This window comes from Prunus persica, chromosome G3 (genome assembly GCF_000346465.2).
Source record: "Prunus persica cultivar Lovell chromosome G3, Prunus_persica_NCBIv2, whole genome shotgun sequence".
Taxonomy (NCBI): domain Eukaryota; kingdom Viridiplantae; phylum Streptophyta; class Magnoliopsida; order Rosales; family Rosaceae; genus Prunus; species Prunus persica.
Genome location: NC_034011.1, coordinates 23,794,103 through 23,818,964, shown reverse-complemented (window position 1 = coordinate 23,818,964; position 24,862 = coordinate 23,794,103). Strand labels below are relative to the sequence as shown.

Below are 24,862 nucleotides of genomic sequence, written 5' to 3'. Positions count from 1 at the left end.
AAAAAAATTAAAAAAAAAACAAAAACCGACACATCATCAATCGTCAAATTACATATAGGGTGCAAAGATTTAAAATATTGTAGAAACCCCAGCCAAATCCCTAAGACTCCGTCAGTCACCAAGGCAAGCAAAAATCCGAAGTGCGAGGCTTTGCGTTCGATCAATAAAATATCAAAGACAGGGTTTAAGAAAGGGTTAAGGGCTTAAGGCGGCTGCTAGCTTACTGGTTACTACCCCCCTTTCTCAGTCTCTATGAATTCCATTGTTTCTGCAAATTCATTCATCGACCCATTTCCTCTGATCCCAGTTTCATCAATTAATTTACTCCAAAAAAATTTGATTTTAATTTGATGTCCAGAAGCCAAACCCCACTGTCCCCTGCAAATATCAGCAAGAATTTTACATTTCATAGCCCCTTAATTTTCCACAAAAACCCATCAATGATATCAACAACTGTGTGGAGAAATTTTGCTAAGCAAGCCATTTCTAGGAAGCAGAGGTTTCACATCAATTCGCAGTCTTTTTCACGAGCTTATAGCCTTCTGGGTATTTGCCAGGAATCGGTTTTCCCGGGAAATTTCAAGCCTTTTGAGCTGAGTTCTTGCTCAAGCTTGAGGTTTTCTGAGGTGGGTTTTCGCGGGAAAGGTGCTATTTCTTCACCTGAGGATTGTATGTGTAAGCCCAGTTTCTGGTCTGTGAGGAATCCAATTTGGTTTAATGGGTTTTGTCCCAAAGGGTATGCGAGCGTAGCTGAGGCTGTATCTTCCACTGATGTTGAGGAAGAAGTGTCTGTTGTTGATGAAGTTCAAGAATTATTGCAACAAATGAGTATAGAGGAGAAGAGGGAGGCCCAATATAAGCAGCGGACTAGGCAGAATAGAGCGAGAGGAATGGGGCAAGGGAAGTACCACATGCTTAAGAGAAGACAGATAAAGATTGAAACTGAAGCATGGGAACGGGCGGCCAAGGAGTACAGGGAGCTTATGATGGACATGTGTGAGCAGAAGTTAGCACCCAATTTGCCATACATGAAGTCTTTGTTTCTTGGTTGGTTTGAGCCTTTGCGCAATGCCATTGACAAAGAGCAGGACCTGTGTCGGAAAGGAAAGAATAAGACAGCTTACGCACCGTATATTGATCAGTTACCAGCTGATATGATGTCAGTTATTACAATGCATAAGTTGATGGGATTGCTGATGACTGGAGGCGAACATGGAACTTGCAGGGTGGTAGCGGCTGCTTGCACGATAGGTGAAGCCATTGAGCAGGAGGTTTGAACTTTGCTTTACTCATATTCTTCATGGACATTTTGATTCGGTTTCATCTACTTGGTTAATAGTCCATGCTCTTCCATTCATGAGTAGAATTGCGGTCATTTACTTATTTATTTATCCGTTTAGTTTAATTTGTCTTTGCTGGAATCCATTTAATGGTGATGCCGTAGTGAAATTCCTTTTTTTGCCTTTGTTTCAAAGCATGTCAAGTTTGTGTGGACGTTGGCTTGAGGCACGTTCTAAAACTCTAAACCTTAGTGCATTGCTCTTTGTTTCTTATTGTTCTCTAGCTGGACTAAGTAAAGCAGTATTCCTAAGGCTTGGTTTTCTTACTCTACACAGTGTCATCCCGCCCATCTCTCCTAGATGAGCACTGATGTGTCACTGCTTCAATGCATCAGGTTAGAATACACAAGTTCTTGGAAATGACGAGAAAGAAAAAGGTTGACAAAGATCAGGAAAATGGGGAGTCTGATGCTGCAAAGAAGGAACGAGAGAAGTTGAATAAAAAAGTCACTAATTTGATGAAAAAACAAAAACTGAAAGCAGTGAGAGGGATAGTGAGCAAACATGATGCTTCAAAATCATGGAGCCTGGAAGCCAGGGCTAAGGTTTGCATGGATTATTTCTTTTACTGGTAAAACGTTATCAGCATTTTATTCACATGCATTCTAAAGGGGTGCTTTTTTCCCTTTGTACATTTTTAGGTCGGCAGTCGTTTGATTGAATTGTTGACTCAAACAGCTTTTATACAGCCTCCAGCTGACCAGTTAGCAGATGGTCCACCGGATATACGACCTGCATTTGTACACACATTTAGGACTGTTGCGAAAGATGCAAAGTATTTATTAGTCTGTCCTATTGATAACTCTATACCTCCCCCTTCCCTCCGGATAATTTTGAATAATGATGTGGAATTTTCTCTCAACAGGAATGCCAGCAGAAGATATGGGGTTATTGAATGTGACCCTCTTGTTCTCAAAGGCCTTGAGAAAACAGTAAGCAAATCTGATCCTTTTTCCGTTCTGTTATTCTTGAAACAATTGAAGTTTTCTGTTGACACTTGGAACTATGCAACTATATATATTTAAATTTAATAGTTTCTTCTTTTCACGATCTAGGAATGTTATATAGATAAGATAGTTTGATAGTATTGAAATTGATTCAAGGCTAATAACATCGTCTGTAGAGCATTGTTCACTTGTCCCTGGCAGGTGATGCAGTGTTGGCTAAACTACTTGTGTATAAGGTTTCTCATTTCCTGCCAAAGGACACACGTCAAGAAATTCTTGCAGGAATTTTATTTCCTTCTTTAGTGCATGATATATTAATAATTGTTACTGTTTAAACAGGCAAGGCACATGGTGATTCCTTATATGCCGATGTTGGTACCACCATTGAACTGGACTGGGTATGGAAAAATCAGTTCTGTTTTACCAGTTTTGCCCTATTTTATAATTGTTCATTTTTTAAAATCTTTTATTCGAAGATCATATATGATCAGATTGAGGCTTCGTAAATTTAGAAAATTGGTAATGGATGGGATGGGATGTGTAGAAGTTATTCTAATATTTCCTCAGTATCGTCCCCACTAGCCTTCCCTCCCTTCTTGCTAAGATCATCAGATACAAGATACAAGTAAGAAACTAAATCTGCAGTTCCTTTTCTTTTTTTTTTCCCTTCTGGAAAAGAAACATAGTTTTTATTAAAGTAGGAAAGCTGCATACAAAGAGCGGATAAGGTATCCACTATGTGGAAAGAACAAGTAAAACAAGAAATTACAACTCAAAAGGATGTACAATAGAACATGCTCACTAGATAAAAAATTATAATCTCACTTAAGAGCTGCTAACAAATCCAACATTATAGAAGAATGAGCTTAATGAATCAAGTGCTTTCACCATCGTAGATGTTAAAGTTCAGGTTATCTTAATTATTTTCAAACTAGCATGGGGAGAGATGTTTCTATTTTCATCCACTAAACTATTCACAAATACCTTTTTCATGAAAAGTTTCCACCATTTTACCCTCACTTTTTTTCTGGAGAGAACTTTTATTATTGTGGATTTGAGATGTAGATGGACAATAGGATTTGATATAGAAATAGAGTAGGGTGACTCCAATAAATTCAAACTTTAAAGGTGGCATGATTCAACTTTCTTAGTGCATCTGGACATAGAGAATGGGAATTCAACTTCATCAGAGTTCTGTTTGGTTGGCTAACCAGTCAGGACCAATGATTAAAAAAAAAAACCCATTTTTAGGTTTCCTACTGTTGTTTAGATCTTTATGAGACATAATTTCTGATTTACATTTTTGAGATGTTAGCCTGTTTTTATCCTCTTTTGTGTTTTTGTAAATTCATCTAACTCCCCTTATTTTGGGTATTTTTGCAGTTATGACAAAGGAGGGTACTTTTTCCTACCATCCTATGTCATGCGCATTCATGGAGCGAGACAGCAGCGTGAAGCAATTAAGAGGACCCCAAGGGAGCAACTGGAACCAGTTTTTAAGGTTTATATACATAGAAATTTTGTCCTCATGAAAACTTTTATTGAACTCGACCAACATGAAGAGTGTGGTGCCTTCTGTGCTGATTCTCATATGTGTAAATTTTGTGTATCTCCTGGCCAGGCCCTGGACGCTCTTGGGAATACCAGATGGAGAGTTAATAAGAGGGTACTTAGTGTTGTAGATAGAATATGGGCTAGCGGAGGCCATCTCGCTGATTTGGTGGACCGTAATGATGTGAGTTTATCAGTCATATTTTTCTTTTCTTTGAAATATTTCCAGTTAATGTGCATGCCTTTCCTATAAAAGTAATGTACTTGCCTTCATAATTATTTTCTAATTTATAGTACTCCAATCTCTCCCCCCACCCACCCAAAAGAAAAAGAGAAGGACATATTAGAGGTTGGTTGGTTAACCTTTAACATACTTGACAAAATCCAAACAGTACCAATGTTAATCGGTTGGATCAGACCCCAAAAAAAAAAAAAAAAAAAAAAAAAAACCAAACTGGTGGTTTAATCAGTTTTTGAATTTCTTTTGCACACTCCTTCATTTTACTTCCAAATTATTGATATTAATCTTGTGCTATCTCAGGAAATTTTAATTCATTGAAATTGATTTGAAGCTTGTTTTCTTGATATTTCCATATTTCAGGTTCCTTTACCAGAGGAACCAGATACTGAAGATGAAACACTGCTTAAGAAATGGAAATGGAAGGTGAAGTCTGTGAAGAAAGAGAACATGGAGAGGCATTCACAGCGTTGTGACACAGAACTTAAACTAGCTGTAAGATTTATTTCACTTTCTGTGAATTCATTAATCATAACATACTTAGAATATGTGAAACTTATTTTACGGAGGAGCAGGTAGCACGGAAAATGAAGGATGAAGAAGGTTTTTACTATCCGCACAATCTTGACTTTCGGGGCCGTGCATATCCTATGCACCCATACTTGAATCATCTCGGTTCAGATGTATGCCGGGGTATTTTGGAGTTTCAAGAGGGACGCCCCCTTGGAAAGTCAGGCTTAAGTTGGTTGAAGATACACTTGGCAAATCTATATGCTGGTGGTGTGGACAAATTATCTCTTGAGGGTCGAATAGCATTTACTGAGAATCACTTGGATGATATATTTGATTCTGTGGACAAACCACTAGAAGGAAGGCGCTGGTGGTTGAAGGCAGAAGATCCATTTCAATGCTTGGCTGTGTGCATTAACCTTGCTGAAGCTTTGAGAAGCTCTTCTCCAGAGACTTTTATTTCACATATTCCTGTACATCAGGTACTTTCACAAAGGGAGTCCCACAAGTAATCAATTAGTTTTGGATGTTTAAATTACGTGGTTTCGGGCATTTTTGAAGGGGATTCTGTGTTCTATGTATTTTTCTTGTGTTAAAAGTTATAACAGAATTAAACTGGAAAAGTATAAATGTGTGCACTGCCTTGTGTAAAGGAAGCTAGCAGAGATCTATGCTTTGTGTAAGGCATAGATCTTTTCTGCAGTTTACTGTTCACACATGCATACATACCTTTTGGATTCTTCTTTTTTTGGGTGGGGTAGGGGAATCCTGAGGGGATTTGTTTCTTATACTCGTAACCTCCTTCCTTGAGGTCTATGTTGAAACAACCCAAGAAGTAGGTTTAGATGGCTTTGTTTCCATTAGTTAAGTATTGGATACTGGAATTATCTAGTATGGTAGCCTATTGGGAACTTATCAGGTGATTTTGTGTTTTTCAAATGAGGGACTGTTTGCTTAAGCAATAGCTCTTTTTAATATAAATTGCGCCTGCCCTCTCATTATTCATTAAACCATATTATGTTTACATTTCTTGCTTTTAACTGATGTTCTCTAGGATGGCTCGTGCAATGGTCTACAACACTATGCTGCCCTTGGAAGAGACAAGGTATTTCTTACTTTCAATTTTATTTTATGGTAGGTCATACATGGTTCACCTTTTTCCCACACCCTCTCCCTCCTTCCCTCCCTTGTCTACCTATGGTATAGCAGAAATTGCACGCATTTGTTTCATATATATTGTCTCATTGGAAAGTTTCCATTCAGTTGGGAGCAGCTTCTGTGAATCTGGTTACAGGAGAGAAGCCTGCAGATGTTTACTCAGGAATAGCTGTTAGGTAAGCGGTTTATGACAAAGGCATAGGTTTCCATCACATGATGGGTATAGAACCCCATCATTTACACGAGTTTTATTTGTCTCAATTTCCATGGAAGCTGTCATCATGTCATGAGTAAGTAATATTATGATAATTAAGTATCAAATTCACGGTGCAGGGTACTGGAAATCATGAGAAGAGATGCACAGAAGGATCCTGTAGTTTTTCCAGAGGCGTTGCGTGCAAAATTATTAATTAATCAGGTTGATTTTACAACTGTTAAGTTCATTCTTTTGATGCATATGTTACTAAAACAAAGCGGATAACCTGATATTGGAGTTAATAACTTAATATCATTCAAATTCCATAACAAAACATGTGCTGGTTACTGATATATCAGAAAATATGTGGTTCTCATCCGATTGCTTTGTGTGAACTGGCATTTCTTTGACTACCTGCTTATATCGTGCAACTGATGGTTGACCCTGATGGCTGGCCATAATTTAGGTGGATAGGAAATTGGTGAAGCAGACTGTGATGACATCAGTATATGGTGTCACTTACATTGGTGCTCGGGATCAAATCAAGAGGAGGTTGAAGGAACGTGGTTCCATTTCAGATGATGCAGAGATCTTTGGTTGTGCTTGTTATGCTGCAAAGGTAATAGAAAGTTCATATTGTGAGGGTGTCTTTTTCTTCCCCATGTAATTAGAAATAATTTCTCATATGCACGTGAGCATGTGTACATGTGGATTTTATCTTTGTATGACAAGATTCTGTATATAATTGGCAGATCACCTTAACTGCTTTAGGAGAGATGTTTGAAGCTGCACGAGGTATCATGAGCTGGCTTGGCGAATGTGCAAAAGTTTGTAGCAGATTCCTCTTTTTTGTTTTTTGTTTTTCTCTCTCTGTGCCAATGTTTTCCTGACTTTTTGATATTTGTTTTTCTTGATTTGCAGATAATTGCATCTGAAAACCAACCGGTACGGTGGACAACTCCGCTTGGACTTCCAGTTGTGCAACCTTACCGTAAATTCGGAAGGCATCTTGTGAGTATTACAAATTCTGCTAAGTCGACAAGGGTTGTCAATATTCGTATTGTATTCATAGTTACTAAATGTTTAAATCAATCATTAACTCATGGTTAAATTTGTTGCAGATTAAAACTTCCCTTCAAGTTTTGACGTTACAGCGAGAAACAGAAAAGGTACTGAAGTTATCATCGTTGGTAATTCTATCTTGTTAGTCCTGCCATTTAGTGTTATTTTCAAGCTCACACTCATGTCACTCATAATCGCATTAGTTGAGATATCCAGATTTTTCTAGTTTTTAAGACTGAAAGGATTTTGCTAGCAAAGCATTGTCTTATATCATTTCATATGTGGAACACCGACCATGTGTTTTTTACTTATATTTTCTTCTTTTGTACAATTGGATAAGGAATATTTGAAATTTCTGCACCTGCACTATGCAATTCTCCACCTCCTGCCCCAGGAAGTGGCAGCAGAGGACTTTTTCCTCTCTCTTCTCACTGGTTAATCCTTCAGATTAATATTTGTGCAAAAACTTCTTCCACAGAACTATGGTAGTGAAATGGTTGATTCATTATGAAGCCCTTCCCTTAGTAGTTTTCGTATCATCATTGGAATCATGGTAGTTAAGTTGGATCAGTCTTTTTGTATTTAGAAAAAGAAAGGAACAAAAAAAACCATGCCATCTTTGGGTTGCCTCATGCCTGATTGTTTTATTTTTGACAAGTTTAACTAACCACATCGTTATGGCAATAAAGGCTAAAAGAAAAAAGAAATCACCAAATGAGCATTGTTTTACATATTTTAAGTTTCCGAGCCTCAAATCTTTAAACTAAATTTTGTTTATGATAGGTCATGGTCAAGAGGCAGAGGACGGCTTTCCCACCAAATTTTGTTCATTCTCTAGACAGTTCTCATATGATGATGACTGCGATTGCCTGTAAAAAGGCAGGCTTAAGCTTTGCAGGTCTGTTCTTGTGCACTCCATTGTAATTAGTTGCCTCTCTCTCTCTCTCTCTCTCTCTCTCTCTCTCTCTCTCTCTCTCTCTCTCAGGCACACGTAGACACTTACAATAGCTATGTAATAACATATGATTACAGGAGTTCATGACTCATATTGGACACATGCGTGTGACGTGGATGAAATGAACAAGATACTTCGTGAAAAGTTTGTCCAGCTGTATGAGACTCCAATACTAGAGAATGTACAGTATCTTCTCTTCTGAAATGCTCCTTTCAAGTTTAAATTGAAAAGAAATGTTTACGCCATCATGAAGCATCACAACTGCATTCTTTGACAAACAATTTTATTTTATGGTATTGTCTTAGTGATCTACATCATCTGTTTTGTGTCCAGTTATTGGAGAGCTTTCAGCAGTCCTTTCCCGCATTAACGTTCCCCCCCTTGCCTGAACGGGGTGACTTTGACTTAAGGGATGTCTTAGAGTCGCCGTATTTCTTTAACTAATAGATGGAGAGTTATCTTTCATTTGAAACTGCATCTGTTCTGCCTCTGATGTTCACACACTGCTGATATCTATGAGCATGCCAAGATGGAAGCTGCCTGCTCGAACAACCCAGGCAGAGACTCGCTGCATTATGGCTGTATATATCTGGAAAGGGTTCTTCATTCAGATGTCAGTGCACATACGCCACCCGTGTACAGCCAACCATTAACTTGAGAGTTTCTGAATACCCGTATGCACGTATATGCAGTCGAAGCTAATCCAAGGCTGGTTCATGGAACAAGCTTCTTCTGAAGAGGAAGCTGAGAAACAAAGATGTTATAATGCTTTATAAGAATACATGGTGTATATTCCTGTGAAGTATGCAAAAGCTTTGTGGCTGATTCAAGCAATATCTAGTCTTACATGGCCCAGTTTTATGTTGATGTCTTTATTCTTTTCTTGTAAATTTGAGCGACAAATTTGGTTAAACAGATTTGTAAATAATTGGGAATCAATTCGTTCACATTTAATCAAAATACAATTTGACTATGAATGAAAGGGCCTGTTATACGAGTAAATTTAAACTTGAAATCATGAAAGAAATTTTATTTTAATTTTTTATGAAAGAAATCATGAATAATTTAATAAATCTCTATATTAAAAAATGATTTATATGATTGCTTCATTTGCTAATATAAACAGGCATATTTTGCCCATTGGTCCTTTTCAGTACGGCGCACGTGCCAATTTTGCTCGACTTTTCATTGTTAATTTTCTTCACCCGATTACCATAGATGGATGATTAGGATTCACAATCGTACGATCAAATATTATATGATGATCTGACGATGTATATAAAAACAACCGGAAATGAAAATATATACATAAATATATTGTACTTCTTGGCATTATATTATCAAACCTTGTTAGAGAACTTGGAAGCTTAATCTCTTTCTTGTTGTTTTCCATCTGATAGTGATACAAGCAATAGTTGAAACTTGGAAGTATGAAGGTACATTATCGGACTAGGTTTTACATTTGGGTTTGCAACAGTGATTCAGAGATCTGTTTGTGTCTCCATATCTCTGTACAATCAGTCCCTAAACTGCTTTTTCATGATCGTAATCCAGCCTCAACTTTCAACCTGATTACAAAATATGAGAGCTACCAAACAACTCCATCAGTGCGTTTCCCAGTTGTTGCTCCATGGATGACATTTTAGGCGCATAAACGTTGGTTCAAGCGATAAACTGTCACTTCTTGGTGACCATGAAGGCATTCGGATCTAGTAGCCATAGTGACTGTTCAAGGAAGTTCGTCCATCGCCGGATTGTCCTGCACGAAACATAAAGATAAGCACCAACACGAAATGAGGTTTTTCAAAAAGACAAAACAAATCAGCAATCAGTACTCTTGTCCTCCCCACCTTGCAAAAGCGAGTAAAGAAGGTAATAACACAGAACAGGAAAGCAAAATAGCTTTACCTTCAGGAGGCACCCATGTTTCATCAGAATTAGTATCAAGAAATGAAGGTTTCTCGGGACCGAGAACTCGTTTAGGCTTCTTCTTATCCTTGCTCAATTGTTTCCCTTCTTTAACATCTTGGGTCTCATCATCTGGTGCATAATAGCCTCTTTTATGTTTTAACAACAGTGCCACAGCATCCTCTGCCAAGAATTCAGCTCCCGTGGAGGATGCCGGCTGTTGACGAGAATCACTATCATTACCTTTAGACTCATGAACTTGTTTCCGCTTCCGTATAATCAAACCAGGAGCAGCATTTTCAATCCCAGATTCCATGTTAACTTTAGCATCACTGACATTCTCCAAAATTTTCTTCCTGTCTTTGTAGTCAACGAATTCACCAGCCTCGTCCTGATTTGAAGGTGCTGCCTCTTGATGACCCTTCTCCATTTTTATGTCCTCAACAGCCCCAAGCCACTGTGGCTTTACAACAGTATACACAACGTTTTTTCCTTCTGTTGCATCAGTTACAATCTCGCTAGCTGCCAGCTCCGTGCTCGATTTAATGCTAACCTCTGTAGTTCCCTCTTTCAGTATAGAGTCATTTGCTGGTTTTCCAGGTTGGCTGCTTTCCTCTGGTTCCATTGGAGGTTGCTTTTTTATGGCAGGAGCAGGAGTTTCAGATTTGTTAGGTTTTGACTCTTGCACCTCTTCCACTTTTGAATCCCTTTTCTTCGCAGCTTCTCCAGATGGGTCAGCAATCTTCAAAAGAAAGATTATCCTGTCCAATTCAGACTGAAGAGCTGATAGTTCCTTTTGGAGTTCCTCAGTTTTATTAAGCACTAACAAGAAGGAAAGCAACAACAATAAGTGAAAGCATAAAACACTCACCTATAACCAATTATCAACAATAAGTGGTAGTAGCACAAAACACTCACCAAGCTGAGATGAAAGCCCTGACATGTATGCGTCCAGTGCATCTGCAGCATCAGTTTCGTCTGTAGTTTTTGATGCCATTTTGTTTTTCTCAATTGAAAGCAATTCTTTCTTTTCTTCCATTTCTTTCATGATAGCATCTCTCTTGTCAAGAAGAGTATCAGAGGTTTCAACAGATGGGTTTTCACCCGCCTTTTTACTGGAAGGCTTCTTTGTTCTGTCATAGAATTCATCATCATCGCTGCAAAATAACAAATCATTACAATCATTAACTACAAATAAATTCAGAAATCCTATAATACTGACAAATAAAGCATGACATTTCTAATAGTCATCTAAATTCACAGTTAATCATGAAATCACAACTTCATGATTGCTATCATAAGAATACCCTGATCAAATCTAAAAGCCATCCAAACAAATTCACATGGTCCAAGCATTCTGCACAGCTGTAATTGAGTTTTCTATTGCACAACCATTAAGAGTAGAAGTACCAACACTTCCAGATAGGTATTCGTTATTAATAAAATACCTCAAAAGTTCTTCTTCTTCGTCAGTTGCTCCTTTCTTCTTACCATAAGATAGCTTCCCAACACGTGCACCCAAACTTTCTCGTATACTCTCATTTAGTGTCTCTTCCAAATTTTCAAGTTCTTCCATAATCTGTTAAAATTTTAAACAAATAAAATGTTAACCAGAAGGTTCCCCTCTCTTTCCTCCGTGGAGTTGGACACAAAAATTCTTGTGTTTATCAACTACCAGTGTAAAGGAGAAATGAACCAGCATATGCCTATTTGTGAAGAATTTACCTGTGCTATTCTCTGTTCATTTCGAGCAATTTGAGTTTGTTGTCCTTGACTCAAACCACCTTGAGAGATGTCTTTAGCACGAATAGCATCTATCTCTTTCTTCATGTGAGCAATCTACAAGAAGAAAAATGAAATAAAAAGGATATAAGAAAAAATAAGATTTACCATAAAGCTTAGGACCTTTATAAAGAATACTTGTTGAGTTTCTAATAGGATAATTTGATTGATAACCATTTCAACAGTCTAAGATAAAGGGAGAACACGTCTGCATTAAAAATTTTCTATCATCAACCTTTAAAGGTTTCCCAATCTTTTATTCTTTGTATTCTCATGAAAAATGGAAAGCAATGAGAATGGGTCAGTTTTGTCAAGAGCCACTTTCAACCATTTTTAATAGGTGCACTATTTCTATTATTAAAATGCAAGTACATGAATTATTGTGCTCCTCAAACACCAATCAACACATACTGTTTCAATATGGTCATAACAGTTACACTGGTTGTGCTTGTGACTTTTCTGAATACCAATTTAAGAACTGCTTTTCTCCAATACCAAGCAATATACACAACTTGAAACAATAAGATGCTAACTATACATCTTGAGGGTAAAACCAATTGGCAACAGAGAGACCTAACACATGCAGGAAGATAGCATTTCAATGATTAAAAGCAGGGAGAATATCTTGAGGGTATAAACAGTGGGCAACCAAATGATCTAACATACAGGGGAGATAGCATTTCATTAACAAAAAAGCAAGAAGAATTAAAATCACTTGCCTTTTCCAATCTTTTAAGTACTTTTTCACGCGTCTTTTCCTGTTTTTCTGTTAGCTGTCCTTTGTACGTTTGCCAAGTTACTTCTTCACCATCATCCTAAAATTCCAAAACCACAGAAATCAGTGATATATATGATAGAAATATCTTCTTTCAATTCATCATGCAGAAAACATCATACTTGAAGAAAATAGAAGGATATGTAATGCAGTTTAGGTAAATCTCTATTCAAAACATAATTCAAAAAGGAAAGTGATCATTAAATCCCACATGCCTCAGCTTCTTCAATAGCATCCTCTTCCATGCCCCATGAGATGCCATCAGCAAGAGAAGCCTCCAGTCTTGCTCGTTGAAGTGATGCTTCCTGATCTAGGATATCCTCACGCATTTTGGCCACTCTTAAAAGCTTCAAGTCTTTTTCCTACAACATAAAACCACACAATAATCCATGACCTGTCCGTGAGAATATGCTCTGCTTTGAACCCTAACTTGGCTGCTATCTTTTTTAGGCAACCCAAGCCACACCTGGTAGCAGTGGTATCAATTTTATTTGCATGAGCCATTTGACTATGCTTGATGTGAACAAAATCTGGACATGAATAATTTAAAAAGCCAAACTTGACCCCATTAACATACTCTTTACAAAATTAACTGTAGTGTCATCATGTGGATAAGAAGGTAGAGAAAATTCTTGAGGATTCTTCTGAAAGAAAATGCAACTATTTTGAACGCTAACATATTCTGAGTGCTTAGTTCATTTTCATTGTCTTAACCCCTGTAGCTCAAGAAAATCTCCTCTTACAATTCTTCATAATCAGGTGAACAAAAGAAATATAACACATACAGATTTAAATAAGAAAGTCTTACCGGTGGCATCAACTCAGATGGTCCTTGGAAAATGTACAGACGAGATGAACTATATAAAAACAAAAAGAAGAATAATCAGAAGTGTCTCAGAGAAGAAAAAAAATGTATTTTTCCACAAATGACACATTCTAGGTCCATATCAATGGGTTTGGCAGTTGGCTATGAGCACTATCTGATAAATCAGAAAAGGGTAAGAAACTATAAGTCATCTGTAAAAAAATCAGTCACTTGTAAATTAATCCTTGATGAGTTCCTTAAGATAATTCTAAGTAACTATCCTTTGTCAAATGCCTAAATCTCATTACCTAATAAACTCAAGTACCTAATAGATTAGCATTTAGAACTCTTAAGTCATAAAACATGGGAAAATAAGGATCAACATAAGAAGTGAATGGATTGGGATCAAGATAATAAGATACTCACTGCCCAAAACGGATGACATCACCAACACATAAATCCACGTAAACCTTTTTGTTCACCTGATTATTAGGCATGAGAAAATGGTTAGGAACAATATTAAATACTCACAATTTATAGCAACAAGAGCCTTTGTATGAGAGTATACAAAAACCCCAGCTGTTCACAGTACAAACTTAATTCCTAATTTGAAAATGGGTTGAAGATGGACCAGGTCAATGCAAGTTTGCATTTTTAAACCGAAAGAAAAAAAAAAAAAACCAAAGCCAAAAACAAGGTTGAAAGACAGATATTACAATTAATGTTAAATATGTATTAGAAGAATAAAAAAGTAAGCACATGGAACACAACACAATACAATCCAATGTTTCAAGGCATACAAACAATGTGAGGAAAGCAATCAGCTGCATAGAAATACCTGATTCTTGTTGATGAAAGTACCATGAGTACTGCCGAGATCATAAAGATATGCCTCCCCACTTCTCTTGAACTGGAGGACTGGAAAATTTTCAAGTCACCATTATAGATTTAGCGCAAAAATCTCTTAGAATGCATTAAGCCTAAGAATTGTTGAATCTATAATAAAATCAAATGTAATACAATTATAGTACACATACATACATGAAAACATCACCAAGGTAAAATGTAAAGGAAAAAGAATTGCTTAATTACCAGCATGGAATCTAGAAACGGTTGGATGCTCCAGGACAAAGTCGCAGAGGTCTATACGGCCAAACATGTAAGCTCCTTTCTCATATCTGAAATTTTCAATCAGAAACAACTTCTACAACGCTATAGCATAACGTGAAAAATTAACTTCCATGGAAAAGTAATAAGAAGAAGAAGCTTACACATCAAATTGGTTGATGATAGCGCCGTCCTTGAGGACCTCGAGTTGGAACTGGTGACACGGAGCTGCACTCCAGGGAGGGATCGTGTAGGGAACGGCAAAGCCTTGAGATTGGGGCTTCAAGGTCTGCTTGGCATTGTCCTCGGCTGCTTCTGTTGAATCGTTAATGGATGAATTGGATTGGGGTTGGTCTTCGGAGATAGGAGCTTCAGATTGTGGCGGAGGGCTAGGGTTTTTGGCAGGTGGAGGACCCATTGGGGGCTTCATCGTAATTGCAGACGAAGATGTTTCGGCCAGTTCGCTGCTTAGGGTTTCGGGGACGAGGTCTGGTGGAGGAGCCATGGCGGTCGTCATTGTGCTACAGATAGAGAGGCAGAGGAGTTGAGCCTTAACAGCCGTCGACCGCCAAATTTAATGGGCCGGGCTTATGGGCCGGGTTAAGATTTTGGCGCTTATTTGTAAAACGAGTTCGCTCTGCGGTTCATTTTTTTGGCACAAAACGTTGTCGTATCTGGATGTTATTTAGCAGAACAGATTCAACAAAGCGGTCCCTCTCAGCAAATGGAGATATATGCTTTCTTTTCCGTCTCCCGTATAGAAGAAGAAGAAGAAAAGGAGCATAATTTACCAAATTATGACCTACAGTTTCCAGCTGATGGGTTTTATTGGTCTTCTCAACCAGTGATTTTTGTTGCAATTTAGAATTTTTTTTCACCATGAAAAATACTTGCTTGGAGCTTGAGAAAGGTGTTGTTTTAATGGAACAGGGGCGTGAGCTTCATCTTCATCTTTCAAGCTGAATTCTCAAACTGGGTCATGCTCTTGAGGTTAGTTTTCTCATCAAACTACTTCATATGGTTGAAGAAAGACCAAAGTTTGTATCTTTGTGTATTTCTGTGTTAGTTTTTAATTCTGGGTTCAGTTATGGGGGAGGTCATGAGGGTTTCAGTTTCCATAGTGATTATGTCAAATGGGTTTCATTTCCAACATAAACCATTTAACCCAAATAGTTCTGTGCATAAAATTGGTTATCGGCATTCTCGTCAGTGTTTAGTTTCTATGTGGTTACCCAATATGCTGCCAATAAATTTGACAAGTGCATGTACAAGGAAGGCAAAATCTCTGACTTTACCAAACATGGTGGCTGGTGTCCAATCTGGTTTGGTTTGTGAAGAAGAGGAAGAAGATAAAGTGGTTCAAAGAGAAGGAGGCTATGAAGCTTCTTTTGTTAAGCAGACATTGCCTCCATGGGGAGAGTTGGCAATTGACGAGGACTTGGATTTTGAACCTGAGGTTCCCATTCAGCCCGAATCATGTTTAAAAAGGAAGGCTTCATTGAATGTAAATAGGGTAAGCTTTTTAGAGGAGATGGATGAAGGAACGTTATCAAAGCGAATTTTGGTGCTTAGTAGAACAAACAAAACTAGAAGTGCATTGGAACTGTTTACTTCCATGGAACTATCAGGTCTGCTTCCTAATTTACATGCATGTAATTCATTATTATCTTGCCTTTTGAGAAATGAGTTACTTGATGATGGCTTGAGAGTGTTTGAATTTATGAAGAGAAAGAAGCTAGCCACAGGGCATACTTATAGTTTAATACTGAAAGCAGTTTCGGTTGCTGAGGGCTGCAGCTCTGCCATTGAAATGTTTGTGGCAATGGAAGAGGAAAGTGAAGTGAGGGACAGTTTTGATACCATCGTCTATAACACAATGATATCAATTTGTGGTAAAGTGAACAATTGGCGTGAAACTGAGAGATTATGGAGACATATTAAGGAGAATGGCCTTACTGGAACACGAGTTACTTATTGCCTCTTAGTTAGCATTTTTGTTCGTTGTAGTCAGCACGAACTAGCTCTTGATGCTTACAATGAAATGATTCAAAACAAATTTGAACCTGGGAATGATACAATGCATGCTATCATTGGTGCATGCTCAAAGGACGGAAAGTGGGATCTTGCGCTAAACATCTTTCAAAGTATGTTGGACAGTGGGCTCAAGCCAAATGCAGTTGCATTGAATGCATTGATAAATTCACTTGGAAAGGCTGGGGAGGTTGAACTAGCATTCAGGGTATATAATATCATGAAATCTTTGGGTCATTCACCCGATGCTTACACATGGAATGCGTTACTTGGTGCATTGTATAGGGCAAATCGACATGATGATGCCCTTAGGCTTTATGAGAGTATCAAGACAAGTCAGGGCTCTCAGCTGAACTCACATTTGTACAATATGGCTTTAATGTCATGCTCAAAGCTCGGACTATGGGATAAAGCTCTGAAGCTTTTGTGGCAATTAGAAGCTTCGGGGCAGTCAGTTTCAACTGCATCATATAATCTTGTAGTCAGTGCATGTGAGAAGGCAAGAAAACCTAAAGTGGCATTGCAAGTTTATGAGCACATGGTTCACCAGAAGTGCACCCCAGACATATTTACTTATCTATCACTAATAAGGGGTTGCATTTGGGGTTCTCTATGGGATGAAGTGGAGGAAATTCTGAATGTAAGTTTTTTCCTTCTTTTTTCAGGGTTATGTTAATTTTGTGCCTCAGCTTATCTCATATCTTTGCTATTATGGGATAGCATGGAAATTATGTATAAAACAACTCTTTATAGTGAAATTCAAAAACTCTTTCTATCAATGGTGCAATTGACTCATATTGTATCCATGCATTATTGTTCGTTTGGGATTGTTTAGACCTTCAATGCCCAAAGATAATTACCTCTATAATGTTTACTTGTTCTGCAGTGGGCTGCACCAGATATGTCTCTTTATAATGCTGCCATTCAAGGAATGTGCTTAAGAGGCAAAATTGAATTAGCAAAGAAGATTTACACGAAGATGCGCGAGAACGGTCTGCAACCAGATGGGAAAACACGGGCTATGATGCTGCAAAACTTACAAAGACGTAAGAAGAAGCAGCCTCCTCGATACAAAACAAGTAGCAAGTCTCACAGAAAGATAAACTGACAAAAGCACATAGTAGTTAGTTATCTTGTTGATGACTTGAACCAGCTGGTTGCATACTTGTACTATATAGCAGAAACACTGGGATGGTTAATTTTACCATTATACATAAATTAGTCATTCAAAGAAGGTTGCTTTCATCTTTAGAAGGTGAATACTTGCGTTTATGCCACGTACATTATCGGTTGACAATCGTTCACGTATGTTTCCATGATCGACTGCTCAAAGCAAACCTTGTGTCGGATTGCTAAAATTTGAAGTTTGTGCAAACCGCTTTTTGTTTTTATACAAGCGAAAGTCTAAAATTACTGTAAACCGCTTTTAAATGTACAGTGTGTTTACTTCAAGCAGGGCACTTTTCATTTCCAATTTCAAAGCATTTCACACCCCAAATAAAAAACACAGATTGCCACAAAAGTTAAACCAACAGCCAAATAATTTTCACAAACACTTAAAACTCAGGAAGGAGACGGATTCTGATACACAGATTGGACTTTGGACTCTAACATAGACACATATCTATCCAGCACTGAAATCACAGCTTCGAACTCCGTGACTTGCTGCTCTATAACGTCAATCTGCTTCGCATACTCTTCAAAGCTGCCGCTTTTCGACTTGAGCTGCTCTACGAAGACGCTCAGCCCAGAGGCCACGTCGCCGAAGCCTTTGTACTCTTCGGCCACTCTCAGATTCATCTTCTCCAAAAGGTCCAGGTGGTTGGTTGATCCCTGATCAAAATGAATTCATATCAACAAGTACTCAGTTCTTAGATCAATTGATGATCGCAGAAATCGATTTGAAAAGGTTGAAGATTGGGGTTTCAGAGATGGAACCTGGAGCTCGGATTTGACCATAGTGGAGACGCTGGTGAAGAGATCGTTGAGAGACTCGGCGAGCTTGTCTTGCTCCTCTTTCCCAGCCATTCGAAATTGGGTTCCAACCGTTTCACCCAAAGGCCAATAACGAATTTTTTGCTTTATTAGTGCTAAAACCGCTATCGGAAACCGCTGTTTAAGAGTCTCGGTTGATTGTTTAGAACCGCGACTATAAGCATGGGAACCACACCACTAATGTAGTGGGGGGAGTATTTACTTTCTCAGGCAAAGTTCTGAGTTCGAGTCTTAGTATTCGTGTAGTCTGTGTTAGTTTAGTATACTATTGCATCTGTCAATAAGAAAGGTCCTCAAACAAAATAAGAACCGCAACTAAAACGTGCGCTTTTGGGAATAAAAAGTAATATCTAAATTTAGCCACGCAAGATTCTTGGTTCAAATCCTAACATTCATGTAGCATGTGTAATATACTAAACTCACAATTTCTGATAACCATGGCCCCATCACTGTGAGTAACCAAAAGAAAGAAAGAAAAAAAGCCATGCTGCTCTGTTCAAATTATTTTGTTCTTCGCATTTTTTATATAGAAATGAACTTACATAGGTAAGTCCTACATATTAGAGAGGTGATTAGATCATTAGAATATGGTGCAATGTTAAACAAATTTAACATGAATGGAAAAAATTGAGAGTCTTGCGCTTATAATCAGAGGTTGCAGAAGCATAATTTCCTTCTCTTTCCTTGTGTCTGTCTTTACAACTACAATTCATTCATTCAGACAATATATCTGACATGTTTCAATTGATTAGTTAGAGCCCCGAAGCAACATTATTAAAAATGAAAAATTGGAGGGTATATTTATTGCCCTTGCTATGTCAATAATGAATATGCATCACTGTAAATGGCTACCACACTAGACACTACAGCAACAATGATCATGAAGACAGACAAAATCTTGTCCTTCTTCCATGCTATGCCATGAGGGTCCCTGAAAAACAAAAGATCAAAACCAAATGTGAAGATTAAAATACAAGAAATTCTAGCAGAAAGTAAAAAGATAAAACTCACTTGAGAACAATGCAAGCAGGAAAGATGAATGCAAGTAAAGCTCCAACAGTTGCTCCAGTGAACTCAAAAGCCACCCATATGCTTGGTATGAATATTGCACCCAAGAGGGTGATGACAATGATCCCTGAGCTGATCAACAAAAACCTCACGTTGTCCGAAGCCAACGGTCTGGCTGAGGGGAAGAGAAGGCCGTCCAAGTTAAGGCGCAGGGGAAAAAGAATAATGGGATATACAAGTAAGATGTGGCCCGCGTAACTTATACGAACTATATCGTTGAAGACAGAGCTGTATGGAATGCCAAGGTCTGTGTCAAAGTTGGAGAGCAGGTCAGAAAGAGTTGATTCACCAAACAGGAGGAACCCGAACACGCCAGTCATCACATACACAAAGGCACAGAGAGCAACTGTAGTCTGCACAATGGCTGGCATCCTTCGAGAATCTTCAAGCTCATTTTGTATGCTATGAACTGCATCAAAATAAAATGGCTGGATCTCAACTTGAAATTTTGGAAATTGAGATATATAGACAAGGATATGATATGAGAGACATTGCTGAAGACGGGATCAAAGATGTTTCCCGCTAATAGATAGTCATCCTCAAAATTTTAGATTAGAAACTTATCTTCCCAGTCATTTAACTTATATTGCATCTTCAGAAACTTGCTGAATTTTCTGCTCATTTATGTTTTGACATCACACCAGATATCAGATTATATAATGTGGATGCAGATTGCAAGTTGTATAATTATGTTTTGATGATCACTTTCTTACAAATACTGTGCATAAAAGAAGACTGGTTTATAAGAAGAGGATCAACTTGCTTACCATTGTAGTGGCAGACATAAGCAAAAACCACAACAGGAAATGCAGTGAAGAGATTTAGAAAGGAAGTCAGACCAGTAACACTAGGAAACAATGCAGGTGCTTCTATGCTTCCCAGTATTAATTTGTACACTGTGATTACGATGACAGCAACAAGAAAAACAACTGCCAGCGTAATTGATATAGCTGATGTGAACCTCAGTGAATCTGCAGACAAATTTGAAAGGGTCTTCTTGTTGGTAAATCTCTATGTACAGCTATTCTGTGCCAAACAGAAAAATTAACAAGGGAAGAGATACTAACCAATGCGCTTAAAACATATCAATGGAACAATTACGACAACAGTAAGGACAATAAGAACGAAAGCACGTCCAGTCCACCAATGTACCCCTAAGCTTTCTTCCAAAATACCAGCATGGTGAACTCCATTTGAAGTTGAGCCAGAAAGCACATCCTCTGGTAACCAAAAAATAGAATTAACCAAGAAGCTTAGCATGATTTAATCTGGAACAGAATGCCTGTAATATTTGAGCCTTGACAAAAATTGGTAAATGATAACAGAAGAAGAAAAAGCATTGAAATTTCACCTATTATGATCATATACACAGTAAGAGAACCAATATTGTTGATTATAACACAGCTCTGAAGCAAATACTTCCCAACTTTTCCAAAGGCTTCACCCATGACATCACCATAAGAAAATGCTGAACCAGGCTTGCTGAATCTCAGCAAAAAATCAATTGATGCTTCTGTTAAGAATGCAGCTATGATGATCAAAGCAACCCCTGGGATGAGCCCCAATATGTTCAAGGTAGCAGGCAGGCTCATAATTCCAGAACCAATAACTGTGCAGGACAAATTGAACACAGACCCAGGAAAAGAAGCTCTTCTGCTGGGTTTGCCAAACCCAGCCTGAGCTTCTTCATTTTGGCTTGTGGGCAACAAAAGGGTCCTCTCATCAACCAATTGGTGTTCACTTTGTGATGTACTCATATTCCAATGGCTCACTCACTACTTCAAAATCAGAGCTTTCAAATTTTATCACTTGAGCTCAATATACAACATCAGTTAGCAAGCAGAAATTTTATAAATTCCCAAAAGAATCACCTAATGTGCTGCCTGCAAAGCAAAACTACTAAACGGAAAACAACTCTGTTTCGAACTAGATCGAAAATTCGATACAGGACTTAACAATAGTAATGGAAGTGACAATTGGGTTATAAAATCTTGATATAAATTCAAGACCAAAGAATCAAAAACTGCAAGTACTTAAAATGAATGGCTTTCTTCTTAGTGGAACTCAACAATATTGAACATAATCTCTCTTGCCAACAAGAAGTTGAATTGAAAACAGAAAAAAGAACAAAAGGTCAAATTTGGTTTCTATAGAATCTAAATAAAATAAACAACTGGTTCTTATAGGTAGACAAACAGAAGAAAAGTAGATAAAAACTCTGAATTTAGAGGGACAAATTTTTTTAAGTATTAGAGCAAAGGCTGTTCAGCTGCTAGTCAAACAAAAATACAAAAATATAAAAATGAGTGTTCCCATTTGACTGGAAGGCCTCCATTATTTGTGGTGATACGACATGTGGTTTAGTTAGATGGGTAATCAGCACCTAGGCAGAAGTCATATACTAAAACGATAGACAATAACGGAAGCCTCAGGACATACGCTTTGAAACTACAGGAGGTTCCAATTGCTACACGTGGCATGGTTGGCCAAGATATTTAGTACGACACGACAATCACATTGAAACTTGTACAACAATCTCAGGTAAGCTACATAAATAAATGAATAAAACAAATTGTCTTCACTTTCAAAGAACAAATATGTGAATTTATCCTTAAATTCATGAATAAATTCAATGGCATTTGTTCTTTTGTCTTTCGTCCCATTTGGCCAAGGCACCAAGTGCTCTTCTCAGTTAGGACAACAAAGAGCGCAGATTGCTATATATGGCCATGAAGTTTGAAACTACTGCAAGAATGATCATGGAGACTGACACAATCTTGTCCTTGGTAGTTGCTATACAATGAGGGTCCCTGAAACACCAGATTAACAGAGAAAATCTAAGAACAATCGATATCGAGATAAGTGAGTTTCTAGTTGAATTAAGAATGAAAAAGAGCTCACTTGAGAGTGATGGAAGCAGGAAACACAAATGCTAGTAACCCTCCCATTGTTGCTCCTGTGAACTCAAAAGCTACCCAAATATTTGGTATGGATATTGCACCCACAAGGGAAATGAGGACAAGCCCTACACTTTCCAACACAAACCTCTTCTTGTCCAAAGCCAGGGGCCTTGCTGAGGGGAAAAGGAGGCCATCCAAGTTGAGCCGCAGAGGTAAGAATATGGTTGGAAAGACAAGTATAACATGACCGGCATAGCTAATTCGAACAATGTTGTTGAACAGTGAGCTATATGGAACGCCAATGTCAGTGTCAAAGTTGGAGAGCAAGTCAGTATATGTTGATTCACCAAACAGAAGGAACCCGAAAATGCCGGTCATTACATAGACAAGGGCACATAGAGCAAGCGAACCCCGAACAACCCCTTGAATTAGGGAAGAATCTGCAAGCTCATTCTGTATTGTGTGAACTGAAAATTATCAACATTCATATTTTCAGAATTCAACCATTTGCAAATTCTAAAGTTTTGCAAGGATTACAATCTGAGTATGGAACTTTGTTCTCCTTCCATTCTGCATACTTAGCACAAAAAAGGCTAACCATGAGGGGGAACAAAGAGCAAATTATAAGGGAAGCAAAGACATGTAACGACTTGGAAATAAAGAGATGATCAGATTGAATACCATTGTAGTGGCAGATATATGCAAAGACAACGACAGGGACAGCAGTGGAGAGATTAAGGAATGATGTTGAATCAGTAACAGCCGGAAACCATTTAGGCGTCTCTATGCTTCCGTCCACTAATTTGAAAGTTGTGACCCCAATGACAACAAGAAGGAACACAATCGCCAATCCAACTGATATAACAGAGATATATCTGGCTGAATCTGCAACCGAAAAACAAAGAATCATATCTCTGCCCTACTGAGTTTAACCTAATTATGCATAGCAAACTACGAAATTATATCAAATTACAAGATACCAAGATGATTTATTTACACAGGAACTGTACTAAGCTGCAACCTTATATTACGCAGAAACAAGGTATCATTAATTAGTACTGATGCATAAAGGAAATATTTACCAACCAATACGCTCGAAGAACATCAATGGAAAAAATATAACAACAGTTACTGCAACAAGAACAAAGGCGCGGCTAGTCCACCAATGCTCTCCAAACCACCCTTCCAAAATGCCGGCATGGTGAACCTCTTTTGAGGTTGATCCAGAAAGCACATCCTCTGGTTTCGAAAAGGAAACAAACATTTTTTGAGCCACAACAGAAACAATACAAAACAACGGTATCGAAAGTAGTAAGACCAATGTAAGCAGAAAAGTAAGAAATGGCGTTATACCAATTATAATCATGTACACTATAAGAGAACCAGTGTTGTAGATAACAATGCAGATCTGAAGTAAGACTTTCCCAATTCTTCCAAAGGCATCAGCCATGGCATCACCATAGGAATATGCAGACCCTGCCTTGCTGAATCTCAACAACATCTCGATCGACCCCTCGATAACAAATGCAACTATAATGATCAAAACAATCCCAGGAACGAGCCCCAGCATTTTCAAGGTTGCAGGCAGGCTCATAATGCCAGAACCAACAATGGTGCATGACAGATTGAACACAGAGCCATGAAAGGATGCTCCAGAGTATTTATCAGTCACGACTTTCTCATCTTGAGTCCTTGATAACAAAGGAAATCTCTCGTCTGAGTTTTCTTTGTTATGTTTCGACATGTTTTCTGGATTCCCAGAAGTCATATTCTAATGCTTGTGAGCTCCAAACTAATATTAAATATATTGAAACTCTCTCAGAAAAATGGTTCAATTGCAACAAAGAATCAGTGGTAGGAATGTTGCTACAAAATGTATGCCTTGATACTGGATTGGAACCTCAGCATGATTTTTGTTGGGTTGGTAAATCATATAATCCAAAAACTGGGTTTGGAATTTGATTGGAACGTGGACCTTTGAATTGTGTTGGGTTTGAATTTGTTTGTAGAATTCCCATTAACAGAGTGATCAAACCAAGAGCTTGAGAAAAAGAAAAAGAAAAAGAAAAAAAGTGATTTGCAGTTTTCTTTTTTGCAGGTTAGTTATACAATGCGTGGAATTTCCAAATTGCCTAGTGTTTGGACCAAAATTGGCTCAGCCCAAGTTCTGCAATCAATGGGCTGATTTTATGAACAGCAGTTGCCCAAGTCAGTTATAAAATGATTGGGGCTCGTCACAAGTTATGTTTAAAAGCCCAAATGCATCGGACAATGCGGGGACCTTTGAAGACATTGAGTAAACAAATTGGTCAACTGGAAAAGTAAAGCTTATCGGACTGAATGTGTCTGATGAATATTATTTGTGCAAATTTCTCAGGAGAATATTCGCTTTTAGATTCTCCACCTCTTGAGTTTCTTTTTATTTTTTTCTCGGTTCCTGTGAAATAAACATGAGTAAAAGACCACACCTAGAGGTATTGGCCAAAGGCCCTTCGATGTCTAAGTTAGTTCGATTGGATATTTGAGAAACAATA

At 38.0% G+C, this 24,862-nt stretch overlaps 6 protein-coding genes across 7 annotated transcripts; 2 read left to right on the top strand and 4 right to left on the bottom strand.

Annotated features, from left to right (window-relative positions):
• On the top strand, window positions 109–8,955 carry LOC18783662 (DNA-directed RNA polymerase 2, chloroplastic/mitochondrial). Of its 2 annotated transcripts, XM_007214856.2 has the most exons (19): window positions 109–1,271; window positions 1,676–1,885; window positions 1,982–2,115; window positions 2,206–2,272; window positions 2,627–2,685; window positions 3,671–3,788; window positions 3,909–4,022; window positions 4,440–4,571; window positions 4,652–5,068; window positions 5,641–5,691; window positions 5,850–5,920; window positions 6,078–6,162; window positions 6,407–6,559; window positions 6,693–6,767; window positions 6,862–6,951; window positions 7,062–7,109; window positions 7,786–7,900; window positions 8,035–8,138; window positions 8,291–8,955. In XM_007214856.2, exons 1-19 carry the CDS (start codon window positions 351–353, stop codon window positions 8,399–8,401), a joined length of 3,075 nt encoding a protein of 1,024 aa, XP_007214918.1. In that variant the 5' UTR covers window positions 109–350; the 3' UTR covers window positions 8,402–8,955. The 2 variants fall into 2 exon arrangements, 1 of the variants encoding a protein (XP_007214918.1); XR_002270839.1 differs by lacking the exons at window positions 7,786–7,900; window positions 8,035–8,138; window positions 8,291–8,955 and having other exon boundaries at window positions 6,693–6,735.
• Window positions 9,261–15,235, bottom strand: LOC18781676 (kanadaptin). The gene is made up of 12 exons (XM_020560874.1): window positions 14,499–15,235; window positions 14,320–14,405; window positions 14,066–14,145; window positions 13,654–13,709; window positions 13,231–13,279; window positions 12,638–12,784; window positions 12,367–12,462; window positions 11,591–11,704; window positions 11,314–11,444; window positions 10,784–11,022; window positions 9,866–10,687; window positions 9,261–9,716 (listed from the first exon to the last, which is right to left on the bottom strand). Exons 1-12 carry the CDS (start codon window positions 14,849–14,851, stop codon window positions 9,667–9,669), a joined length of 2,223 nt encoding a protein of 740 aa, XP_020416463.1. The 5' UTR covers window positions 14,852–15,235; the 3' UTR covers window positions 9,261–9,666.
• On the top strand, window positions 15,333–17,635 carry LOC18781874 (pentatricopeptide repeat-containing protein At3g29290). Its single transcript, XM_007214888.2, has 2 exons — window positions 15,333–17,005; window positions 17,252–17,635. The coding sequence occupies exons 1-2, from the start codon at window positions 15,422–15,424 to the stop codon at window positions 17,471–17,473; spliced, it is 1,806 nt and encodes a 601-aa protein (XP_007214950.1). The 5' UTR covers window positions 15,333–15,421; the 3' UTR covers window positions 17,474–17,635.
• Window positions 17,808–18,517, bottom strand: LOC18783033 (biogenesis of lysosome-related organelles complex 1 subunit 2). The gene is made up of 2 exons (XM_007215097.2): window positions 18,304–18,517; window positions 17,808–18,198 (listed from the first exon to the last, which is right to left on the bottom strand). Exons 1-2 carry the CDS (start codon window positions 18,391–18,393, stop codon window positions 17,929–17,931), a joined length of 360 nt encoding a protein of 119 aa, XP_007215159.1. The 5' UTR covers window positions 18,394–18,517; the 3' UTR covers window positions 17,808–17,928.
• Window positions 17,864–21,539, bottom strand: LOC18782942 (sodium-coupled neutral amino acid transporter 4). Its single transcript, XM_007216324.2, has 5 exons — window positions 20,780–21,539; window positions 20,496–20,648; window positions 20,196–20,399; window positions 19,372–19,837; window positions 17,864–19,291 (listed from the first exon to the last, which is right to left on the bottom strand). Exons 1-5 carry the CDS (start codon window positions 21,183–21,185, stop codon window positions 19,174–19,176), a joined length of 1,347 nt encoding a protein of 448 aa, XP_007216386.1. The 5' UTR covers window positions 21,186–21,539; the 3' UTR covers window positions 17,864–19,173.
• On the bottom strand, window positions 21,765–24,398 carry LOC18781717 (sodium-coupled neutral amino acid transporter 4). Its single transcript, XM_007216233.2, has 5 exons — window positions 23,682–24,398; window positions 23,415–23,567; window positions 23,010–23,213; window positions 22,330–22,795; window positions 21,765–22,238 (listed from the first exon to the last, which is right to left on the bottom strand). The coding sequence occupies exons 1-5, from the start codon at window positions 24,094–24,096 to the stop codon at window positions 22,121–22,123; spliced, it is 1,356 nt and encodes a 451-aa protein (XP_007216295.2). The 5' UTR covers window positions 24,097–24,398; the 3' UTR covers window positions 21,765–22,120.

Excerpts from the sequence above, each read along its gene's own strand:
- LOC18783662 (XM_007214856.2), top strand. The coding sequence starts at position 351 with ATGTCCAGAAGCCAAACCCCACTGTCCCCTGCAAATATCAGCAAGAAT. Across the intron at positions 4,023-4,439 it reads ATTTGGTGGACCGTAATGAT|GTTCCTTTACCAGAGGAACC; the intron begins GTGAGTTTATCA and ends TCCATATTTCAG. Across the intron at positions 6,560-6,692 it reads GTGCTTGTTATGCTGCAAAG|ATCACCTTAACTGCTTTAGG; the intron begins GTAATAGAAAGT and ends TATAATTGGCAG.
- LOC18781676 (XM_020560874.1), bottom strand. The coding sequence starts at position 14,851 with ATGACGACCGCCATGGCTCCTCCACCAGACCTCGTCCCCGAAACCCTA. Across the intron at positions 10,688-10,783 it reads AGGGCTTTCATCTCAGCTTG|TGCTTAATAAAACTGAGGAA; the intron begins GTGAGTGTTTTG and ends CCTTCTTGTTAG. Across the intron at positions 9,717-9,865 it reads AACATGGGTGCCTCCTGAAG|GACAATCCGGCGATGGACGA; the intron begins GTAAAGCTATTT and ends TGTTTCGTGCAG.
- LOC18781874 (XM_007214888.2), top strand. The coding sequence starts at position 15,422 with ATGGGGGAGGTCATGAGGGTTTCAGTTTCCATAGTGATTATGTCAAAT. Across the intron at positions 17,006-17,251 it reads AAGTGGAGGAAATTCTGAAT|TGGGCTGCACCAGATATGTC; the intron begins GTAAGTTTTTTC and ends CTTGTTCTGCAG.
- LOC18783033 (XM_007215097.2), bottom strand. The coding sequence starts at position 18,393 with ATGGCTGGGAAAGAGGAGCAAGACAAGCTCGCCGAGTCTCTCAACGAT. Across the intron at positions 18,199-18,303 it reads TGGTCAAATCCGAGCTCCAG|GGATCAACCAACCACCTGGA; the intron begins GTTCCATCTCTG and ends CATTTTGATCAG.
- LOC18782942 (XM_007216324.2), bottom strand. The coding sequence starts at position 21,185 with ATGAGTACATCACAAAGTGAACACCAATTGGTTGATGAGAGGACCCTT. Across the intron at positions 20,649-20,779 it reads TGTGTATATGATCATAATAG|AGGATGTGCTTTCTGGCTCA; the intron begins GTGAAATTTCAA and ends TTTGGTTACCAG. Across the intron at positions 19,838-20,195 it reads TTATGTCTGCCACTACAATG|TTCATAGCATACAAAATGAG; the intron begins GTAAGCAAGTTG and ends ATTTTGATGCAG.
- LOC18781717 (XM_007216233.2), bottom strand. The coding sequence starts at position 24,096 with ATGACTTCTGGGAATCCAGAAAACATGTCGAAACATAACAAAGAAAAC. Across the intron at positions 23,214-23,414 it reads GATGTTCTTCGAGCGTATTG|ATTCAGCCAGATATATCTCT; the intron begins GTTGGTAAATAT and ends TTTCGGTTGCAG. Across the intron at positions 22,796-23,009 it reads ATATATCTGCCACTACAATG|TTCACACAATACAGAATGAG; the intron begins GTATTCAATCTG and ends GATAATTTTCAG.